The sequence below is a fragment of the Pantherophis guttatus genome, chromosome 1 (genome assembly GCF_059756535.1).
Source record: "Pantherophis guttatus breed Tessera chromosome 1, ASM5975653v1, whole genome shotgun sequence".
NCBI lineage: Eukaryota > Metazoa > Chordata > Lepidosauria > Squamata > Colubridae > Pantherophis > Pantherophis guttatus.
In genome coordinates, this window is record NC_142063.1 from 300,163,131 (window position 1) to 300,186,146 (window position 23,016).

General features: G+C 39.7%; 1 protein-coding gene across 3 annotated transcripts in view; it reads left to right on the forward strand.

Moving 5' to 3' along the window:
* Positions 1 to 864: 864 nt before the first annotated feature.
* Positions 865 to 23,016, forward strand: part of LPGAT1 (lysophosphatidylglycerol acyltransferase 1) — a 53,286-nt gene continuing 31,134 nt past the window's right edge. The window contains exons 1-4 of one of the 3 annotated variants that reach the window (XM_034427768.3): positions 865 to 1,611; positions 3,185 to 3,409; positions 4,400 to 4,667; positions 18,449 to 18,567. In XM_034427768.3, coding sequence (XP_034283659.1) covers positions 4,430 to 4,667; positions 18,449 to 18,567 — 357 coding nt within the window. In that variant the 5' untranslated portion in view covers positions 865 to 1,611; positions 3,185 to 3,409; positions 4,400 to 4,429. Of the gene's footprint in view, positions 1,612 to 1,649; positions 2,179 to 3,184; positions 3,410 to 4,399; positions 4,668 to 18,448; positions 18,568 to 23,016 lie in introns of those variants that run through there. The other 2 variants (XM_034427769.3, XM_034427770.3) reach the window with 2 other exon arrangements.

Consider the following 23,016-nt stretch of genomic DNA (forward strand, 5'->3'; position numbering starts at 1 on the left):
AGTTGCTGCAAATTTCAATTCAAATCTGATAGTCAGAGGGAAAATGAATTCACCTTAATTAATCCAGCCAATTTATTTTTCTTCTCCCAGTGTTTCATAAGAAAATATAGATGTAAAACAATGGCATGTTGTATAAGATGCTTTTAGTTCAGTTTATCATGGTTCCAAGATATATCATGCAATTATGTTGTTTTGTGTTGTGTGGTTTTGGTTACATATAGATTCATAGAGAAAACAATTTAAAATTATAATACAGAATACACTCAGGGTTCCAGCTAGTTGTTCCTATCAGAATGTCTTTACGTTTTGTCCCTAAACAACTGTTGGCACATGCTAATTCTTCTCTGAGTTGTTGCAGAATAGCCTATTTTAGTGTTTTTATAAAGTTTAAAGTTTTGCAGACTTTGCAACACTTCCTTGGAGTTACCTCTTCTTTGTAGACAAGCCAGTTTACTCATATATAGGCAAATGCTTAGAAGAGTACAATAAGTAATAAACAGAAATAAAAGTAGTGCAACAACCACTCCTATTTTTAGCTAAAAATGCAGGTCACCACAGACATGCATGCACCCAACACTCTTCAACAACAGTGAAAATTAGAGTAGAATGGTGTTACAGGTATGTCCAAAATTGTACTGTACACTTTTTAGTCCCATTTCATTTGCTGGATTACCAGGCTGAATTCTCATTCAGCTTCTGTCCTTAAACTAAGTGAGAGGTTTTATTCCTTATCACTCAACTCAACTTCATCATATTTTTAAAAAATATTTCCTTTGAAGGCCTCCTCTCAGACCCCATACGTTGTTATCCTTTTTCCAGTCCTCTACCTATTTCTGCATATAATAGTAAGTTTTAATTTCAATAGGCCCTGGCTCAAGTTTTTTCTCGTAGGCTGTCCGGGCTTTCAGAGAACACGTGAGACGTGGGGCGGTGGGGCTGTTTTTTTTTTTTTTTTTTTTTTTGCACCATCCGTCTTAATCTCCTAACGCGATTTTTTAAGTTCAAGACTCGCTAGTCGCGAACTGTGCAAAGGCCGTGGCGCTTTCAGGTCGCCCAGGCAGTCATTCGGTCACATCCTCTTCTTGCTGCCGGTAGAGCCGTTCAAGCCTGAGGACAACGGGAAAGGCTGCTAAATCTCTTTGCATTTTTACTGGCTGCGGTTCTGGTCGCCGTTTCTCCGATATTCTCACTTTCGCGTTCCTTTTAGCGGGAAGAAGGACGCGCTTTCGCTGCCTCTTCCGGGACCGGGGAGGGGAGCTGCGAGGGAGGCGGCCTGCTGAGGCCCAGCCCGCCGGGAGTTTGGCTGACTGGCGGGCGGAGGGACAGACGAAGCCAGACTGCTAAGCTTCGGCTCGTTAGAGGGAGCTATCGGCCGGAGACAGCGGGGCTTGTTGCAGGGAGCGACCTGCTCCTGCCTTCGCTTCCACCTCCTCGAGAGCCAGCGAAACTTGCCGGCGAGCCGAGTTAGCCGCAGGAGAAAGAGGCGGCGTCGAGGGGTCACGGCGCAGCCTCTTCGCGGCAGTCGAGGTGGGCGAGGGCCCTGGCGGCCACCGTTATGAATCCGACGGGCTCCTCAGAAACGGCCCTGGAAGGAAAGCCGCCTGGTCGGAGGTAGGAAAGTCCCCACCCATCCTTTGCCCGCGAGCGGCGCCTCTCGAGAGGGGAAGAGAAGGGACCGCGGGGGGGGGGATGCGCGAGATAAGCGAGGGAGCCTCGAAGCCGCTGCCGCCCTCGCTTTCCCGGGCTTTTCGGGGAAACAGCCCCTCCTGGGGGAGAAGCTGGGGACAGGCTCTTGGCGCCCTTGAAAGGACCCCCCCCCCCGTGCCCGCCGCCGCCGCCGCCGCCCGAGGCCAGGTCGGGGCGCTTCCTTCCCATTGGCGCTCTCTTCAGATCCTCCCCTTGCTCTGGGTGAGCAGCACGGCGTGGCGGCGGTGATGGAGGAGAAGGAGGGCGGCTGTCGCCCTTGAGGCTGCCCTGGAACCCGAGGTTGAACTTGAAAAGAGACAAGGATCGTCATGTCCACGGCTGCCTTTCTGGGCTCATTTTGGCCAAAGCGGGGAGATGCCTTCTTCGGGAACATGACCCTTTTCAGGGCTTTCATTCCGGGGTGGTGGTGGGGAAGACGAAGGCGGTCGGTCGGAGGAGGAGGAGGAGGAGAGCGACCCACGAGTGTCCTAGGTAGGCAACGGTGCTGTTTGCGAAAGGTCCCCTACTTGAGGCTGAGGAGGCACACCGTTAGTGCCCTTGAAAGAAGTTCTCAGCCGGGAGGAAGGAGCCAATTGAAGTTCCTGGGAGAGACCCATTCCCAACCTTTATAAAGTTTGTGGCCGGGTTTGACCCGGAATGTGCTCTATTCCCGCTAGGATCCTTTCTGTTTCCCCCGAATTGGAACAAAGGTTCAGGATTCCAACTCCCCGCGCCATTAGAGGACGCGAGGGGGAATTCCATCCCCCCCCTCGTGAATGTAAGATAATAGTGTATTTCGAGGCACTTCATATAGGCGAATGGGTCGCCCCCGATGCTTTCGAAAAGACCTTGAATGACCATGCTTCCCTCCCGTGTCTGTGCATCCCTTGCTGGGGCGCTTGTGAAAATCTACCCGTTCAACCTCTCCTACAGGGAGGAAGTGAATGTTAATACGATATGGTGAAACTCATGGTTTGGAGGGAGAATTTTCTCACTATCCTTCCTCTACTGAAACAGCGTAAAGGCTTCTGAGCGGAGTACTAAGCTTAGTTCTCTATTTGGCCGGGGCAAGAGTAGAGCTTCTCTTTTCTTTGGAGCCCTTGCAAACTTGTGCATGTCCAGAGAGCTCGAGCCTGCCTCCCGTGATCCGAAATATTCGACAGCGGCGGCTGAGATTTAAGACATCCTCCGCGTCTTTTTCCCTGCCTTACGGCGCACGGCGCTCCGATACCCCAACAGGTGCGGGAGTTGCGCTTGCTGCCCTCTTCCTCCCGGGGGGAGAAGCGGATACACCAGCCGGAGTGATTGGCGGCGGAATTCAGCCTCCCCTTGAGAAAGGCGCGCGAATCGCCGTAGGCCCCGAATATTGTGCAAACCTGGTTAGGGTGTGATAAGTCTTCTGGACGGTGCCTTCCCTTGTAACGTAGCCGTCCCCGGCATTTGTGCTGTTTCAGACTCTTCCAGTGGTCTATCTCCGCTTCTTTTTTCCCCCCCTCAGAGAAGTGCAAAGGAAATAGGGAGTGTTCCCAGCCTATTCCGTTGGGTCCAGGCCAGCAACCTCCATGTCCATGAGACCGCCGTTATCCCGCCAGAGTTGCAGCCACTGCCTCCACTTCCTTCTCCTTCACCGGCAGCCACCGATCAAGGCACCCCCCTCTATTGCTAAGGCCATCAGGCCCACTTCTCTGGGCCCTCCTGTTCCCTTTCCTCTGCGCAGCAGAAGGTGAGTGATCCGGTGAATAGTGTGGGCTGAGCCTTTCTTTCTTCTATTCTCCTTCCCCAACCCTTTAGTATTCTACATGCTCCAGATACAAGCATTGAATTTAGTAAATCTTACTCCTAGATAAGTCCTTTGGGATGGAGTCTCTAGTCTTTGTTCCTCTTTGCTACCTATTCGTTATTTAAACTGGTGCTTTTGTATTTTTATTTCACTGTTTCTTTCTTGTAATTTAGGAGTTGATCATGTTGCTAATCATGTTGCTAATTAATAGGTTTGTCATTTTTAAAAGCATTTAGAGAAAGCATATCTATAGTGCTTCACACTAAAATCTCAAGGCATACACTTAAAAGCATAATAGTCTGCATGTTTTCATTTTTTTTCTCTTTACCTACATTTCCTCTTGCAAAATAAAGGGCAGATAAGTATTCTTGATGTTAATGTGTAACCCATCATTACAATTTTTATGGAGGAAGAGCAAAGGGAATTCTTTGTCTCAAAAGATCTGCCCTTTGTATATCATAATTAGGTTTTCTGTGTTACCAAATAGAACGCACATAGTATGCTTGCTGTGGCATACTTAAGACATTGAAAATGAAGATTTATTTCATATGCAATTATCTTATTGAGAGATAAAATGTATGTCCTTGTAAATGTATAATCTTGTCAAATGTATATTCTTGTAAAAATACAAACCGTAGTGTTATGAGGAACAGCTTTGTAAAATTCTTCTAGCAGTTGTGAATATAACAACAATAAAGATAAGAAATTTTCATTATTAGCCTGCAGTGAATTTTATTATGTTTTTTTAAAAAAAGATTTGAGAACAATATTTATGTAGTCATCTAGAAAATTAAAAAAAAACATGAAAATACTTGCAAAATCTATTAACATTTTTAGATGAAAATATTTTTCATCTAAAAGAAGGATTTTTTTAAAAAAAACATGAAATTGTGTACATTATGCTGAATAATTTTTCTCTTTCTTATCCTGTAGGAAAAGACTACAAACCTCTGTGTGAAAAGAATGGCTATAACTTTGGAGAAGGCCCAAAGGGCGAGCTATATATTTCTGAAAGCACTGTTAAGATTTAGCTTCATGGTTGCTAATAACCTTGTTGCTATTCCGTCCTATATTATGTACATGATAGTACTGCAACCTCTTCGATTATTGGATAATAAACGGTTTTGGTATATCGAAGGAGTATTATTTAAATGGCTTTTAGCCATGGTGGCATCCTGGGGCTGGTGGGCAGGATATACAGGTAAGAAAATTTTCTTGATATGAAACATTTATATATAATGTTTATTTAGAATAAATCACTGGCAGTAATTACATGATGCATGCACTCAACCACATTTAGACTAACATAATATATGAACTCTACCTATGCTGTTAATTTATGGCACAGTTTGCTGTGCAAACCATACATTCTGGTTAATTGATTAAACCATAGTTCAGTTAAGGATATTGTACAAACAACTACATTTAGATATATTAGTATATTCTTAAAATATTTACATGTGTTCTTGCACAGATACAAAAAAATGGTTAGAGTATTACAAATTAAGTTGTCTATTTGTCCAAATTGTTGTACATTGCTTAAAGTAATGTAAAGTATACATGGCAGCTAAAGAACCCAGTACCAAAGTGATGGTCCACAGAAGATATATATTAAACTATATATAAATGAGTTCTGAAGCTCATTTAGTCCACTCTTGCCTCAGAGATATTCCTAAACATGGTTTTATTTGATACTTTTAAAAAGGCAAGTTGATTTTGAATAGGAAAAAAAAGCTGTATAGAATTCAGATTCATTTGCAAGTAGTTTACAAAAAAAAGCTTTGTTTTTTGTGGAAAAGCAGGTTATATTGAATCTGCATGCTATCCTAGATGCTGTTAATTGGGTTGCATTGAAATTTGTGGATTGGAAACTTAGAGAGCTTGAATATATTCAGCACACTAAACCAAAAGGCGGTTTGTTTGCATTTGTAGCCTATCAGTTGTGCAAAGTCAGCTGTAGTGATTTGTCAACTATAGTGTATGAGCTGTGTGAATTTAATCAGGTTTGTTCAATAAATCATAGTTAAAATATGAGAGACTCGGGCATGAAATCAGCCATAGTGAATGCTGAAATTAATACTATTTTTTTATAATGACCATCACAAATAGTTTGTGGAAATGTTTCTGTGAATGTTACCCTTTACTACTTCATTTTATTGTTTTATTGCCATATTCATCCAAATAGTGTTGATATCTAAAATGATAACTTGGATAGTTACAGGAAAAGATACTCATAATAATAGAATTGAAAGAGACCCTTTAAACCATGAAGGTCAATTCTCTGTTCAAAGGAAGAATTCATATGAAACAGTGATAAATTGGTTGTATACATCTGCTGAAGTCATCCACTTTTGGGGGAATCAAAAGTGCTTCTTTGAATAAGTTGTACTGTTAAACTGCTCTTTCTGTTAGGATTTTCTTCTTAACGTTCAGCTGACATTTGCTGTCTTGTAACCTAATTTCATCGTTCTGTATCTTTTTGGGTTGATGGAGAGCAGATCTTGAAGTTCTGTGTTTGTACCCTTTCTGGGGCTTAGAAAAGTTTTCTCATATCCTCTCTCAGTTGTCTTATGGCAAAGCATATCTAATTCCTGTTGTCTATCTTCATAGAACTTAGTTTCTAACCTCATGATAATTTTCATTGCTATTTTTTGAACTTGATCCAGTTTGGCTAATTCTGTAAAGTATGATGCTTGGAGATGACAGAGTTCTGGTGAGAACTAATAAGTAGGACTAAAGTAGAATTATTTACGGCTTGGAAGCCATACTTTTGTTGATATATTCAAAAATTGCATTTGGCTTTTTTGCAGCCACATCGACTCATTCACTTAAATCACTATTATAGGGGTGTGAAACTGGTGGCCCGTGGACCGGATACGTCACGCACAGGTCATGCCCACCCTAGCTCCACAAAGGGGGAAAACGTTGTGAAACGTCATGTGAGGGCAACGTGACGCTGCAGGTTTGACACCCATGCACTATTGCAAGATCAGATATTGCTAAGTTCATATCTTTACATTTGGTTTCTGCTCTCTATATAAAAAAAAATATTTTCAGCCTACTTATCTAATAAACCAAAAGCATTTTTAATTGTTGCTGTCTTCTAGAATATCAGTTGTTCCATCATTTAGGTCAACTGGACTTATAATCAGTATTCTCTATCTTCTGAATTAAGCCTGAAATAAAAATATTTTAAAATGTGAGGACGGATATATTCTATGGTGTTTCAGCTGATACTTCATTCCAGTATAGTGAATGTCTGTTGATAAACACACATTCAGTATGATTTTGATACCTGCTCTATATCCATGTAATTTTCATGCCATCCAGGTCATATTTAATAACTGTGCCATGCTAATTATTATGTTTGTGAATTATATATGCACACATAATCAACATAATTCATGAATGATCAGTGGATGCTGCATGAAAGAAATCTATATAATTCCTGGTAATAAGTAATTGATAAAGAGAAATTCCTCTGTAGATGCAGCATTGTCAAGGTATCAGTGCAGTTGGCATGATCTGTAGGTAATAGTTCTTTATGCTTAAGACAACTAATTTTTAAAACAAAGGGTGTGTTTTAAAAATATTTGAATGGAAGTATATAACTCTTACCTGTGATTCTGTATCTATTTTAAATATGTACTATTTTCTTTTTGATATCTGGATATTTTAAAATAAAAAGTTGTATGTTGGTGTTTTTCATCATACATTTTTTGGGCTAATATACAATATAGGGATTTATAAAATGCAACTTTATGCAACCTCTATTAATCTTAGCAGCTAAGTTATTGAATTTCAGCAGTGCAGTTTAAGTTGGAAAATTAAAAAAAAACTTTTGGAAACCTAAAATGTGGCTGTGCTATTTTCAAAGCAATTAAGTATAGTTTATGCCACCCAAAAGTTGCCTAAGTTTATTCTGATAAGTGTTGTCAGAAAATGTTAATAATTAAAAATGAGTTTTTATAATACTGAATTGTGTAAGGCAATCTGCCAGTATTCATCTTCAAATCAGTTTGGTGTTCTATAAATTAATTTGGCAGCTTTATACTATGTGTAACACTAATATAAATGTTAACAAATACGACATAACAATATGTCACAAATATTCAGTCATATATCATGGATATTTTGGTTTGCACTTCATATCAATTCAGTTTGAAAATGCTCAACTGAATCGGATATGAACAATGAGTAAGTCACCTATACTTAGTGACGCATACCAAGAAACAGATGACAATCTCAGTTTGCTATGGAGGAGCCATTTTGGATAGTCTTCCAGCTACCTATATTTATTTATTTATTTATTTATTATTAAATTTATATACCGCCCTATTCCCGAGGGACTCAGGGCGGTGAACAGCGAAAGATAAAAATACATGTAATACAAACGTTAAAAAACCAATTAAAATATACTAAACACTCTGGTCCTAGATAATTCAAGACATCCCAGTTTAAAACAAAATCAGAAGCAATATAAAGGGAAAGTTAGGCCAGACCGGCCTGTTGAAACAGGAATGTTTTGAGGGCACGGCGGAAAGTGCGCAGATCCGGGATCTTCTGTATCTCTGGGGGGAGCTCGTTCCAGATGGTGGGTGCCCTCACAGAAAAGGCTCTCCCCCTGGGGGCCGCCAGTCGACACTGTTTGGCTGATGGCACCCTGAGAAGCCCCTCTCTATGGGAGCGTACTGGGCGGTGAGAGGCTATTGGTGGCAGAAGGCGGTCTCATAAGTACCCCGGTCCTAAGCCATGGAGCGCTCTAAAGGTGGTAACCAAGACCTTGAAGCGCACCCAGAAGACCACTGGGAGCCAGTGCAGCTCGCGCAGGAGGGGAGCCACATGGGAGCGCCATGCTGCTCCCATAACTACCCGTGCGGCCGCATTCTGGACCAGCTGGAGCCTCCGGGTGCTCCTCAAGGGGAGCCCCATGTAGAGAGCATTACAGTAGTCCAGGCGTGAAGTGACGAGGGCATGAGTGACCGTATTTAACGAGTCCCGATCCAGAAAGGGACGCAACTGGCGAATCAGGCGAACCTGATAAAAAGACCTGCCGGCCACAGCCGTCAAGTGCTCTTCTAAAGACAGCCATGAGTCCAAGAGGACGCCTAAGTTGCGTACCCTCTCCGTGGGGGGCAATGACTCGTCCCCAATAGTCAGTGATGGCACCAACTGACTATATCGGGACGTCGGAAACCACATATAGTAGATTGTTCACTATAACTTTCTTCGGTATAATTTAAAATGTAAAATTCACAGAGATTGATCAGATAGGAGCCACCAGAGAGATGATTGGCAAAGGCTTATTCTACTCAGCTTCTGTCACAGTTCCAGTTCCTCATAACTACTTGAAGGAGAGAAGAAAGGAGATCACATAATAGGAGAAGCCTATGTTGTATGATGGATATCCTAATTATTTTCTCTCGGTTTGGAAACACAGAGGGATAAATAATGTTCTCTTTGTAAAAGTACTAGTAACTAACCTTGGATACACATGGATAAAACCTTGGATACACGTTTCCATTTTTAAACCTGGAAATGTCCAGACTACTGAGTTCAAATGACAGGGAGAGTCCAACAAGGTAAGCATGATGTAAACGCGCCATTTGAAGTTTATATTACGAGATACCATTCTCTAAAATGTTTTTGGTATCTTGTTACTACATACCTTTAGTAAACATATTTACTGAATATTTTGCTACAGATGCAGACAGGCTTTTGATGGCAAAAAATGTATGGGCACACCAGTGCTACAGTATAGCATGATAGAATTGTCTGGGGTTACGTTTTTAAATACTTGCATATTGCCAAATATATGGCGGTCATCAAACAAATTATGAGAGTTTAAATATGTTATTTGTTATTTCAAAATTATGGGAAACTGCATTGTTGGCTTTTTTTGGTAGAAATGTCAATATCAGTGGACAACAATTTTTTTTCCAAGTTTTGCTTCTTGAAAGATGTTTGATGATTATGAAGACCCCTTCAAACTGAACACAGATATAGTTTCAGAATGACTATATCATGTGGGAATCTTCATAAATATGAAATTAATTTTTAATAACTATAATGCATTTAATCGCATGTTTCTGACATGTTGCATGAGTTCAACAGGGCTAACAGCATTTTGCTGCTGATTTTTGTTTGTACTCGGTGTCTGATGTATCTTGCTAAAGTGTCACCAAAAATTGGCCAGCATTGGTAGATTTCAGTTGCCCTGATAATGTTTTTCCATTTTGGCAATGTCCTGATGAAATCTTTCACCATGTTCATCACTGACTGCACCTAGAAGTCCAAGTGTGAATGCAGAAAATGAATCTACAGTGACATGTTGTATTTCATGCTCTTGTATACTGTAAGAAGTTTGTCAATCAGCTGAATGTAGTTGGTGCTCTGGAGTTGCCAAGAACATTCTCAACACAATATCGGCACAATATCTTAAGGAAACGAAATATTTTATCATACATATCTTGACAGCAGCAAGACTACTGTTCACTCAAAACTGGAAATTAGACCAACTCCCATCCAAAGACAAAATTATCGCAAAGATAACAGAGTGTGCTCAAATGGACAGATTGACGCTGGAACTCCAGGAAAAGGAAGAAAGTGAATACTATCTTGTATGGCACCAATGGTATCAATGGCTGGAAAGGAAAATCAGCAAAAATGTAGAGGATAGAATTTAGGGTAAAGACTTACATAAGGAGATGAACTCATAAGAAATGTAAATTGTAGTGTAAAGTTATAACATTGGAATTAGACATTTAATAATTACTCTTTATTAAAATATATAAACTCAACGACATATATTCTGTTGATGACAAAAACGAATATGTAGAATGTTAGGTGGGTTTGTAGGTGGTGGATTTTTGTTTGTCTTTGTATTGTATTGTATTGTATTGTATTGTCTTTATATCTGTGTTTATATTTTAATAATAAAAAAAATTAAAAAAAAAATTCTCAACTATCTCCTTGGATGCTTTCCAGGTGATTTTCTCTGGCCACACTAACAGATCCTTAAACTGCTTGTAATTGATGGCATCTGATCTTTGGACCGACAATAATGACTTCTTTAATATTGGTATCAGTTATTCTTGCAAACATCTGTCTCAAATAATGAAAACTTCCACTTGTTCATTGCTTTCACAAAATTTTTAATTAGTCTGAATTTCAAGTGAAGCAGAGGCAAACATTTTTTTTGTCAGGTTCAATAAGTGGTTTGTGTGCCACGTTTTACCCTCTTGGAAGCAAATTATTTCAGAGTGGCCATTTGTTTTAATGCAATGCAACTCTCTCTTTCCTGGCTGTCCCATTTGCATATATAGCAACAGAACTTGGTATATCTAAGCTGCATTCCAAGTAGCCAGGCCTGTTACTTTTAGATCTTAGTTATTCCAGTTGTATTTGGTGTAGTGGACGTGCTTCAACAACTTCCATGTTTTTATGTGTTTCTTTAATGTGTGCAGCATAGCCAACAGATATGAAGTGTGGATATTGCCATTGTGTAAAACCAGAAGATTTCTATAAAATGATATGTGATATGTTAAACTGAGGATTATATTCGTGATTAGCAGCCAAAAATCTCTTAAGATACACTCCAAATCTTTGTTGTTCAGTATATTCAGTGCCACACCTAAAGGGTGCTTGGGATCACAAAAATTGCATCTGGACTTTGAATATAACATATCCATTGCAATTTAAGGCTGCAAGTTGATCTCTGTTTAACATAAAATTCTGATTATTCATTCTTCAAGGTGAAATGATTTCACACAATGTTTTAATTAGTTAATCAAATGGATGTAAGGCATTCATTGTATCTTGGATTTCCCAAGTAATAATTAGACCTAGTTCACAAGTTCTATAAAGCTATTTGTTTTTGGCTTGTTGATTAAGTGACAAAATAACAACTATGCTAGGCCATAAACCAAGCTTTACAAGGCATAAAGTTTGAGTTCATACAACAGTCTAAAACACAGACATGTAAATTGCATTTTGCCTTATAGTAGTGTGATGTGTGAACTCAGCCGGACAAAGTAAATCTCTTGGATGTGAGTCAAGGATGTGTGTGTGTGTGTTTGTGGTCTTTTATGATTGAACATTACAGATAGTCCTTGACTTACTACTGCCATTGAGCCCAACATTTCTGTTGCTAAGTGAAACATTTGTTAAGTGAGTTTTGCCCCATTTTACGACCTTTTTTGTCACAGTTGTTAATTAAATCACTGCAGCTGTTAAATTAGTAACAGTTGTTAAATGAAGCTAGCTTCCCCATTGACCTTGTTTGTCAGAAGGTTGCAAAAGATGATCATATGAGTCTGGGACACTGCATCCATCATAAACATGAGTCAGTTGCCAAGCATCTGAATTTTGATCATGTAACCATGGTGATATTGTGATGGCGATAAGTGAAAAACTGATTTTTCTTCAGTGCTGTTGTAACTTTGATCACTGTTGTAAGTGGAGGACTACCTGTAACTTAGTCTACTTGAGTTATTTGGAATTGTTACAGTTGTTACTAAGGTATAACTTGTTTTCAGGTTTAATTTTAAAAAATACTTATTCAAAAATAGTCGCAAAGTGTTTTAGGCTTTTTTTGAAACTTCTAAGCATAATAAAGAAAGCTTCTTTGAGCAAAAAGAAGTGGGTTTTATATTATACTTTTGTTACTGTAATTATGTCAAGCTTATCATGGAAGAATTCTGAGAGCAGTGATGCTATATATGGAAGTCATAATTTGCGAAGGAAAAAGAGTTTTTATAAAGTTGTTTCATGTTGTTATAGATAGTCCTTGACTTATGACCACAATTGAGTCCAAAATTTCTGTTGCTAAGTGAGACAGATGTTAAGTGAGTTTTGCTCCATTTTACGATCATTCTGACCATAATTGTTAAGTGAATCACTGCAGTTGTTAAGCTAGTAACATGGTTGTTAAGTGAATCTGGCTTCCCCATTGACTTTGCTTGTCAGAAAGTTACAAAAGATGATTATGTGACCCTGAGGCATTGCAACTATTATGAATGTGAGTCACTTGCCAAGCATCCAAATTTTGTTCACGTGACAATGGGGATGCTGCAACAGTTGTAAGCATGAAAAGCTGTTGTAAGTCCTGTTTTCAGTGCTGTTGTAACTTTGAATGGTCACTAAATGACCTGTTGCAAGTTGAGGACCATCTTGCTTCTGAAAATTATGTTGGTTCCCTTGGTTCTTTTTCAAAGGATGTTTCTGGAATGTTCGGTATCTTTGAAATTGTAACAGACCTATGGCATTTGGACTGGTCATTTCTCTTACAACGTTTAAGAATTCTTGATTTTACAATATAGCTGTACAAATTGCAGTAGAATTAAGAAACAATATTAGTAAAATGATTTTTCTCTTTATAAAGAATTATCTGTTTAAAGGATTTCGTATGTTTTGAAGCGATGAAGTCAGTAATTTTCTGTGAGCTGCACTGGCTCCCTATTGGCCTCCGGTCACAATTGGTTATTTCCTTTAAAGCCCTACATGGCTCAGGGCCAGGTTATCTTCGAGACCGCCTTCTACCGCATAGCTCCCAGCGACCGGTAAGATCCCACAGAGTTGATCTCCTCCGGGTCCCATCAGCTAAACAATGCTGGCTGGCGGGCCCACGAGGGAGGGCCTTCTCTGTGGCTGCCCCAGCTCTCTGGAACCAGTTACCTCCTGAGGTCCGGACCATCCCCATCCTATTGGCCTTCCGGAAAGTGGTGAAGACCTGGCTTTTCTGGCAGGCCTGGGGCCGTTGATCTCGCTTTGCGATCTGACGAGATCTGGCCATGAATGGTGTTAATGGGTTTTAATGTTTTTAATTTTTAAGTGTTTTTATAGTGATTTTTTGAGTATATTGTGAGCCGCCCTGAGTCTTCAGAGAGGGGCGGCATATAAATTGAATAAATAGATAAATAGATAGATGATAGATTGTTCAGTGCTTCTCTGCCTAGAAGAAAAGAAGCACCAAATTTAATGTACGAGATACAGAAAACTGCCCTGGCAGAGGAAAAAAAAATTGAACACCCTCCCCCTCCCCCGGCCACTCTTTAATTCTTTGCTTACATTTGCATCATGTGCTTTACAGTTATATCATCTGCTACCTATTATGGAAGCATTTGACTTTCCCAGGTGTCAACATTTTTTATAGCTATTTGCTAAAACTGTTTGAATTGTGATAGTTAAGATAATGGCTATTATATCTACATTTTCTACTGGTAGTAAGAATTCATCACCTATGGAAGAACTTATAAAGTAATATTTAGCTGTTTTTCTTACAAATTTAAATGTAATTGAGAAACTCGGAGCTGATAGTTTGCATCTTCCACTTACAGATTTTAAAATTGACTCCAGATAGTTTGCACTCCCACTGAAGAAATAGGATTAAATTTTTTAAAATCAAATGTAATGAACATCTTCAACTGATTCTCTTCTCTGTTCTTCTGTCTAAAATATGTATAAATGGCCTTGGAGGAAGAAAGTAGCTGTAACTGGATGGAAGGGAACAGTTCTTCAGCAGGCCAGATGAAGCCCTGCAGATTGCTGACTTTTCACAATCTCTTGTCCATATGAATCACAATGTTTCTTAAGATATTGTGTTGTGTTTTCTGATGGAAATAGGGCACATTCTGAAAAAGAAATGGTTAGTAGGTTATTTGACATCAGATGCTTATAGATGACTGATTAAAGATAAGCATAGAAAAAAACATCTACATACCATTAAAGAGACAATCAAAAAGCCAAAAAGGAAACAAAAAGACCTAAGCACCATCTTCACCAGCCATCACTAGGATGAGCACAGATTAATATCTGTGGGGGGGGAGCCTTCTCTGTGGGGGCACCTACCATCTGGAATGAGCTCCCCCCGGAGATACGGAGGATCCCGGATCTGCGCTCCTTCCGCTGTGCTGTGAAGACCTTTTTATTCCATCAAGCGGGCTTGGCCTGATCTCTTCCCTTTTTAAATATGTAAATTTTAATCTGTTTTTAAATTATTGGGGTATTTTAATTTGTCTGGGCCAAAAAGTTTAATTTGATTTTATCGGGTTTTTAAATTTTGTGTATTTATGTATTTTATTGTTGGCTGTTCACCGCCCTGAGTCCTTCGGGAGTAGGGCGGTATACAAATCAAATAAATAAAATAAAAAAAATAATAATATCAAGATTAATACTAGACTAGATATATCAAACCCTATCTCATTGCGGGCCGTATTGTGAGCTACAAATATTCTCTTCCATCAGCAGCAGTAGCTTTCTCTTTGTAACCCTTGCCATGAACAGCATTGTTGTAGTTTTTTTGAGGCTGGTCTTATAAACATTGTCATAATAAGACATTAAAACTGAATAATTTAAGATTAAAAATTTTAAAAATGTAAAACATAAAATTACAAAAGATGGAGAGATTCAAGATGGGGAGACTAGAAGTTGATAGTACGAGGAAGGGGAGGGTTCTCTCCCATGGCTGTGTGAGCCCTTGTATCCTCCCCATGCAGCTAGGGTTTGACCACTTTGCATAAGGCCAAACGATTTCTTCATATCTTGAGGGCAAGATTACTTTGAATATGTTGTTCTTTCTTATTTTTGAAATTATCTTCAAAATACCCAAATATTACGGTTTTTGAAGTTTCACTTCTATAGCTGGCTACATGCACAATTCATGGATTGTAAGGCCTTTAGGCTTTAGTATCAGAATTTTTAAGTACATTTTTATTTTTCAAAATATTTCTCAATTATCAAAGTGACTTACAGCTTGATCACAGAATATTATTAATTTGTATTATCATAGTGAATTATCAAAAGGAACAAAATATAACTGTAATACCTGTAGAGCAGGAGTGCTTAGATCTGCCTGCAGGGCTGCCCTTGAAACAGCGTAGTAGCAGTGCCTCTGTCAGTGAAAACAGAGCTCAAGCCCTCCCGGGGATCCGTTTTCTCTGGCAGAGGGTTGCAGGAGGCCGTTGCAGCTCAAAACGGAACTTGGGAACCTGTTTTCTCTGGCAGAGCGCTCAGGCCACCAGAGGCGCCCCTGACATGAGTGTCGAGCTGGCCCTCCCCCCCCCCCCCGAGGTCACACACCATCCTAATATGGCCCTCAATGAAATTGAGTTTGACACCCCTGTTGTACAGGGATAACATCATTAAGTGAAAGATTGGTTGTCTCAAACCTTCTGTCCCAGAAATCTTCTACCATTGACACAGAATGTAGCTCTTCCTCTGGCCTTGGTGCAGCATCTTCGTAGTTATTGCTGCTGTTACCTTTCTTCCAGAGAGGTGCTGCATTTGATGTCCTTCCCCTAATTACAGCATTTGAGCGAGATGGAATTCCTATAGGGCTTTTTAAAAAATTTTTACATATATTGTTTCGTATATTTCTTTTTCAGTAGTTTTTTCTGTACTTGATATAAAAATAATAAAAGTTTTTTTGAAGAAAAACTTAGGATCTGCAGATTTGTTAAATTCAAAAGTATTTAAAATTGCTTTAGGAATATCTTAATTATTTCTGGTTAGGTATCTTAATTATTTCTGAATAGGTATTGATAGATCTCTCTATGTTTGTATATGAACTTACATATTTTAGGAGTTATGACACATTTATTAGCTAACATCACCTTAACCTGACCTTGCCACTTGAACATTTTTATGATTGAAAATGTGTATCTGTATTTTGAACTTAAGATAAAATTTAGACTCTGACCAGTCTTGTCAAATGTATAAGAATAAGAGACTTTTAGTTTTGCTTATTACAGAGGCTTTGAAGATAATAGAAGAAATGCATGTTCTCTCAGGATGACTATTCCCTCCATAGCAAGCTTCAGAAATTTAGAATTCTTAATAACGTATCATGATCTGTTATTAAGTAAAAAAAAACTTGATAATCATTTACAGATTTATTTTCTTATATCAGTTTTACAAAAATTAGAGTAGTAACCTCCTTCAATCTTAAGATCTAATCTAATTTTTTTGGAAGAGCATAATTATGATTCTTTTCCATATTGTATTTTTTCTTAGGAACATTTTGTAGCCTCCAATGTGTTGCATGTAACCTTATACTGAACAGATAATAAAATGAAATATTAAGGGAATCAAGGCAACTGTAGAACATGTAGTGAGAGAATCCGATCTAAAAATTCCAGAGTGGAGTTAAAATTAGTTCAGATTATTTTATAGAATAACATTTAGGAATTGACATTCCTAAACTTTCCTAGATAACTGAGCTTTACATTATTATTGGAACTCTTGATGGAAATCATTCTACATCTCTAGGAGTACTATAGGGTGACTGTATTCCAGGGTTCTTTACTTTCTTTAATGATGACATATAAAGCTAATATTTCAGAAATATTTACAAAGGCAGATGGTTCATATGGGATAATTCACATATATATACTCAGAATTGTTCAATCATCATTCTCTCTACCTGCAAGAAAACTAATCAGCTTCAGTATTGGATTAGTGCTAGTATCAGTATGCTCATAGGAAAAGTTACGAAGTGGTCCATCATCAGGGAGTGGATATTAAATTCTGAAAATAAAAACGAGAACATGCCCCATGATAATTTTAGCAAGTTAAGTTTTGCAGCTCACCTTGCATGACCTACTCAGTCATGGGCTATCACACATGGCATTTATCCAGGGTAACTAAAGTTGACCCATTTGGGGGATTGTTAACATATTGAACTCTATCCAGGCTGAATTTGTGTGACTCAAATTGGGATTTTATGATACACTATTTTTTTGTACAGGGTGGATTTGATTTAAATCGAGTTGATTTAAATCACAATTTAAATCATGATTTAAATCACTAGTAAAAAGGCTTGATTTAAATCAACTTGATTTAAATCATAATTTTTAAAGAGCAACTGTCATCTCTGCTACTCCTTTGACCCACTGTTGACTCACCGATAGTCCCAGTGTTGCAGAATATACAGCCTCATGCTACATAACTAAGCTCCATTTCATGCTGAATAAACTAAATTATTTATGTATCTTAAATAGAAAACTATCTTACGATAGATTTTTACCCCAAAAGTTTTTTATTAAAATAAATTCGATAAAAATCAAAAAAATCTGATTTAAATAAAAAAAATCTGATTTTTTTTATTTTTTTAAAAAAATCATTGATTTTTATCCACCCTGTTTTTGTATGATTCAATAATGTTTGTAGACACTTTTATATACCTGTGAAGGAAAAGATTTCACTATGTGCGGGTCTTTGTCATTCATCAGTGTTTTTTAAGCTTTAAGCATTTGGTATCAGAATATGAATGCTTGAATTAAAAACTGAAGCATTGTAATATCCTTGCCATCTTTGTTGATATTTGACCAGGAAACTTATGGAATTTATCAGGCTAGAGTAGAAAATTAAGGAAATAATAATAGAAGAATGCAATGGTAAATCATTTCAAGTTTTTGAAAATTAGAATAATTAGATAATCATGAAATCACCAGGTATTGGGTTCACTTTGAAACAGACTTTGTCTTATCATTGTTTTACTTATTTTCAAAGATAGTTTCAACATACATGTTCAATATACAGTACATAATAATTTACAAATTTAAAAATGGAAAATCTAGGGTATTTGTTTCTGAATTCAGAAATTTACCTGCCAGATTACTACATTTTGCCTCATCTTTATAAGCCTTCATTTTTTTCTTGCCTTATCATTGTTTTACTTATTTTCAAAGATAGTTTTGACATACATGTTCAATATATACTATATAATAATTTACAAATTTACAAATGGAAAATGTAGTGTTTGTTCCTGAATTTAGAAATTTTACTACAAGATTGCTACATTTTAGTTTTGCCTCATTTTTATAAGACTTTGTTTTTTATATTTTGTGTATTATAGTTGAAGTAATCCAAATTTACAAATCAATGTATTGTAATTTGTTGGAATCCCTGTGAAACATGAGTTGCTATCATCTTTGTGTAAGTGACTGTTATTTTAATTAAGTCTGTTCTTCTGTTTTTGCACAGTCATGGAATGGGGAGATGATATTAGAACAGTTTCAGAAGATGAAGCTTTGATGCTGGTGAACCATCAAGCAACTGGAGATATTTGCACTCTAATGATGTGCCTTCAAGACAAAGGCACGGTATGCTACTTCGATAGATATTGTTGATATATTGTACTTGTTGAACAATCTGGGTACTTTTTTCAGAAATACAACATTAGAAGACTTGTGCACAAAACATATGTCCATCCAATACTTTAATCATATTTTATATTTCTGTATCTTCTCAACTTTCATTATTTACATGTCTGTGCTGTAGAAGCAGGACTTATAAGTGTTCAGGTCAGGCAGCATTAAAGTCAGTCAGTCTGTCTTTATCTGTCTATCCCAGGAATGTCAAACGGCATATTGGGACTTTTTTACCCTTTACTAACTGGGTGGCCAGCGCATGCCGCATCCGGCCCACAGGACAGGAGTTTGACAGCCCTGGTATATCCCTACCTACCTACCTACCTACCTACCTACCTACCTACCTGCTCTGATGTACAGCCATGATAATAAATAAAAATAAAAATTTGAGTACAGCTAGTCCTCAGTTTACAACCATATGTGACTGTTTGACATTAGAAATGGCATTTAAAAAAGTGACTTATGATCATTTTTCACACTTACGACCATTGCAGCATCCCTAGGGACATGTGATCAAAATCCAGATGCTTGGCAACTGATATGTATTTATGACGATTGCAATTTCCCCAATGTCATTTGATCACCTTTTGCAACCTTCTGACAACCAAAATCAATGGGGAAGACAGATTCACTTAACAGTCTTGTTACTAAGTTAACAAGTCCAGTGATTCATTTAACAACTATGGCAAGAAAGGTTGTAAAAAGAGGTAAAACTCACTTAACAACTTTCTTACTTAGCAATGGAAATGTTGGGCTCAATTATGTTCCTAACTTGAGGACTACCTGCATTGAAGCTAAAATAGACATTTAAACAACAAAATAATCAAATCATTGGACAGTTAAGAGTCTGATGGAAGGCATGCATCTTTACAAATTTCCTAAACCCTGAGAGAATTGGGGTCAGGTATAAATGCTAAAGGAGTGAGTGCCATAGCAAGAAAAGAACCACTCCCACAAGTCAAAAACATGAGCCTTTGATAGTAGATACATTTAAGAGGACCTATATTTCTGATCTTACAAATATAAGAAGTTTGTAATAGGTGAAACTGACCCTTAGGTAACCTAAGGTAACTAACTTAAATTTTCAAATATTTGTCAAGGATACTGTAGCTCCTAGTAGAGCATATTTCAACACTCAAGATGGGATGTAACGAAGACATGAAAAAGCAGTCAAGTTTGACTGTCTCAGGAAGGATGCAGCTGGTATACTAGATGAGGTTATGCAAAATCCTCCTTTCTGCCTGTTGCTATCATTAAAGAATCCACTTATACCTGAGGTTCAAGAAACATTCCTACACGGGTTCTGATCTTTTAAGGAGAATGTAATAGAGAATATATAATGGCATGTTCAAAATGAATGTGATACAGGGGTGAAATGCTCCCAGTTCAGGCGGTAGCAATGGTGGCAGATGGTTCGAAGAACCGGTAGCAAAAATCCCTGCGCACCTCCCCCAATGCCCAGCTGAGCCACGCGATCATCAGAGGGGTTTTTTTTTTTACTTTTAAAAGCATTTTTTCTACAACCTCTTCGGTCGAAAAAATGCTTTTAAAAGTTTAAAAAAAAGTCTCTGATGATCGCACGGCTCAGCTGGGATCATCAAAAAAGTGCTTTTAAAAGCCTCTGACGATCCCATTTTTTTCTACAACCTCTTCAAGAGGTTGTAGAAGAAATGCTTTTAAAAGTTAAAAAAAAAAGTTGGCCACATCCCCCAGTCACATTACCTCCCCAAGCCACACTCACAGAAGCCGTAGTAACAAATTTTACATTACACCACTGATGTGATGGGTATAATACAAGAATAAATTTAACTTTGTACATCTACACAAATTTTAAAAATTAAGACAACATTGTAAGTGAATGCTCTCTAAAATAGAAAGGTTTAAAGATCTTAAAAAGTATTATTGGGTAGGTATATTCTCCAACGCATTGCTTGGAGAATCCAAAGCTTCGGGTTGTTCAATAGTCGAGTAGCCTACACTGAGTGTGTTCCTTTAAATCTTTTCTTCAGACACGCCCACTTGCTCAACAGAGTCTCAGTTTAGTTCACTCAGTTGAGCCTGTGACACTGTCTGAAAATTTCTCCAGTTTCTGGCTAGACTATTGTTCCTTTCCGAAGCTTTGGATTACTAAATTGGACTTATTCCTCATCTCAACGTTGTGGCAGGGGTGAGTGGCCTGGGGCTCCAGGCTAATCGCCCCTGTTCTTTACTTCGTTCTGACAAGCTCCGCTCCTCCTCAGACGCCATCCATTGACTCTAATTGCCGCTGGCGTGTGGGTTGGTTCCCCGGCCTGCCGGCAATACCGCCCCCGCCATTGACTTATTATTCCCCTGAAGAGTTACTACCGCTGCTCTCAGTGGCACATTCTGACAACGGGAGGCTTGGTTTTCGTGTCTGGATTGCTTCTGAGTAATCGCACGCTTCAAACCGCAGCAGGATTTTGCACGCCGCCTCCCTTGCCGAACGGCAGCTGCGATTGCCGCAATCTCCCCCTATCGGCCGTTTTTTCAACGTTGTGACCGCTGCGGTTGGCGCTTGGAGCGCTTTTGAGTTTCGCGCGCCCGCCTTCTGTTCCTCAGGCGCTGGGAGCATACTTGTCTTGGCTCGCTCCACTGCCCTTCTCAAAGTGCCTGCCGATCGCCCTTCTCAGCCGGGAGAATACGGCGCAGCCCTCGTCCGCCATTACAGCACAGTCCTTGCTCAGCTTACTCAGGTATCGAATTTGGCGCCATTTTCTCTGTCACCCATCGAGTGGCTGACATAATCTGCCCGGCAACAGCTCTGAGCACGCGCAGTAATCTGCTGGCAATCAACGGCCTAAAAGACTTCTCTTAATCATTTCCTTCTGTCAGCTGAGGTCTACAGTTATTTCAATTGCCTCCTGCTTCTTCTTGTTGTTTGACTGGTTCATTTTCTGAAAAAAAAAAAAAAGGAATAAATGTAGTTTGAATTCCATTACCTGGCGATGGCGGAACGTGCCCTCTCTTCCGACCTTGAGGCTGTCCAAAGTTCTCTGGAACGACCGCTGCCAGATAGATCGCACAGGTCTTCCAGGAAACGCTCATCTCGTTCTTCTTCCTCTGCAGCTACATCTTCCAAACGATCCAGATCGTCATCGGCTGCGGCCAAGGACGCTTCCAGGAGATATAAGGCCATGGAACGACAATTCGAGAAAGCGCGCAAGTCTTTGGACCAGGTGGCAGCCTCCAACCAGCCGCCTCCTCTCTCACCCGTGGCAGAGTCAGCTGATCAACCTCCTCAACAAACCGCCACACAGCCGCAGCCACTTCTCCAGTTCAAACATCCGCAACCTTCTGCCCTCAATTTGGCCCAGTCCTGGGGCCCGGTGGACCTTTCTCGTAATGCTTCGCTTCCTCAAAGGGCACCTCTTGAGGCGACCTTTACTCCCACAGCCGCTGGCCTGCGTACGGCGGAATTGGCTCCTCCATTTCCTTACGACATTCAACGGCTGATATCTGAAACTGTTTCCCGGACATTGGCGAACGCTCAGCAGCCGGCACAGTATGCGGCCTGGCCTCAGGCTCACTACTGTCCTCCTCCTCCTCACCCACGCCCTGCCCAGTCGGCCTCGGCCCAGTATCCATCCGTGCTGCGCCCGGACACTTCCCATCGCAATTACGGGCGCAGTGGGGAGTCATCCTCAGAGGATAATGAAGCGGATTTCCAAGATATGGAGTTCTCCGATGACGAGGATATGCCTCCAGATAAGCCTGCCTTTTCTGGTCTCTTCAGACCGTCACTATTTAAGTCCCTTTTGCATAAGGCCAACAGTCTACAAAAATGACAGATCCTACCATGTTGGTAGATCAACCAGGGCCTTCGCAGCCACATGAGGCACTGTTCGCAGCTCCTAAGTGCGAAGAAGACTTCATCCCATGTCCACAGCTATTCTCAGAGGTGGTTCAGCGTTCTTGGGCTTCACCTTCCTCATTGCCTGCCCCTACGGGACTAGACAAAAATTATATTGCTCGGCTCCTAGCCTGCAGGACCTGCTTCAATTACCGACGGTTGATGCTCCAGTCACGAACTTGACTTCCTCATCGGTAATTTCTGGTGACGTAGCTGACGGTTTACGCTCTGAAGACCGAAAGGCGGAGTTTACCTTCCGTCGGACTCATAATGCTGCAGCATGGGCAGTCAGGGCGGCTACCTCAGCTTCTTTCTTCAGCCGGGCAACGTTAATTTGGCTCCGCGAACTACAAGAATGCCTTCCTCCGGATGACACTCGTCTCCACCAGGATGTTAATAAACTGGTGGCGGCAACAGAATACACGGCGGATGCCTCGCTTAACAGCCTAAATTTGCATCTAGGGCCCTGGTGTCCTCAGTTACCTCTCGCCGTTTGCTGTGGCTGAAGAATTGGAGAGCTGACGCAAAGT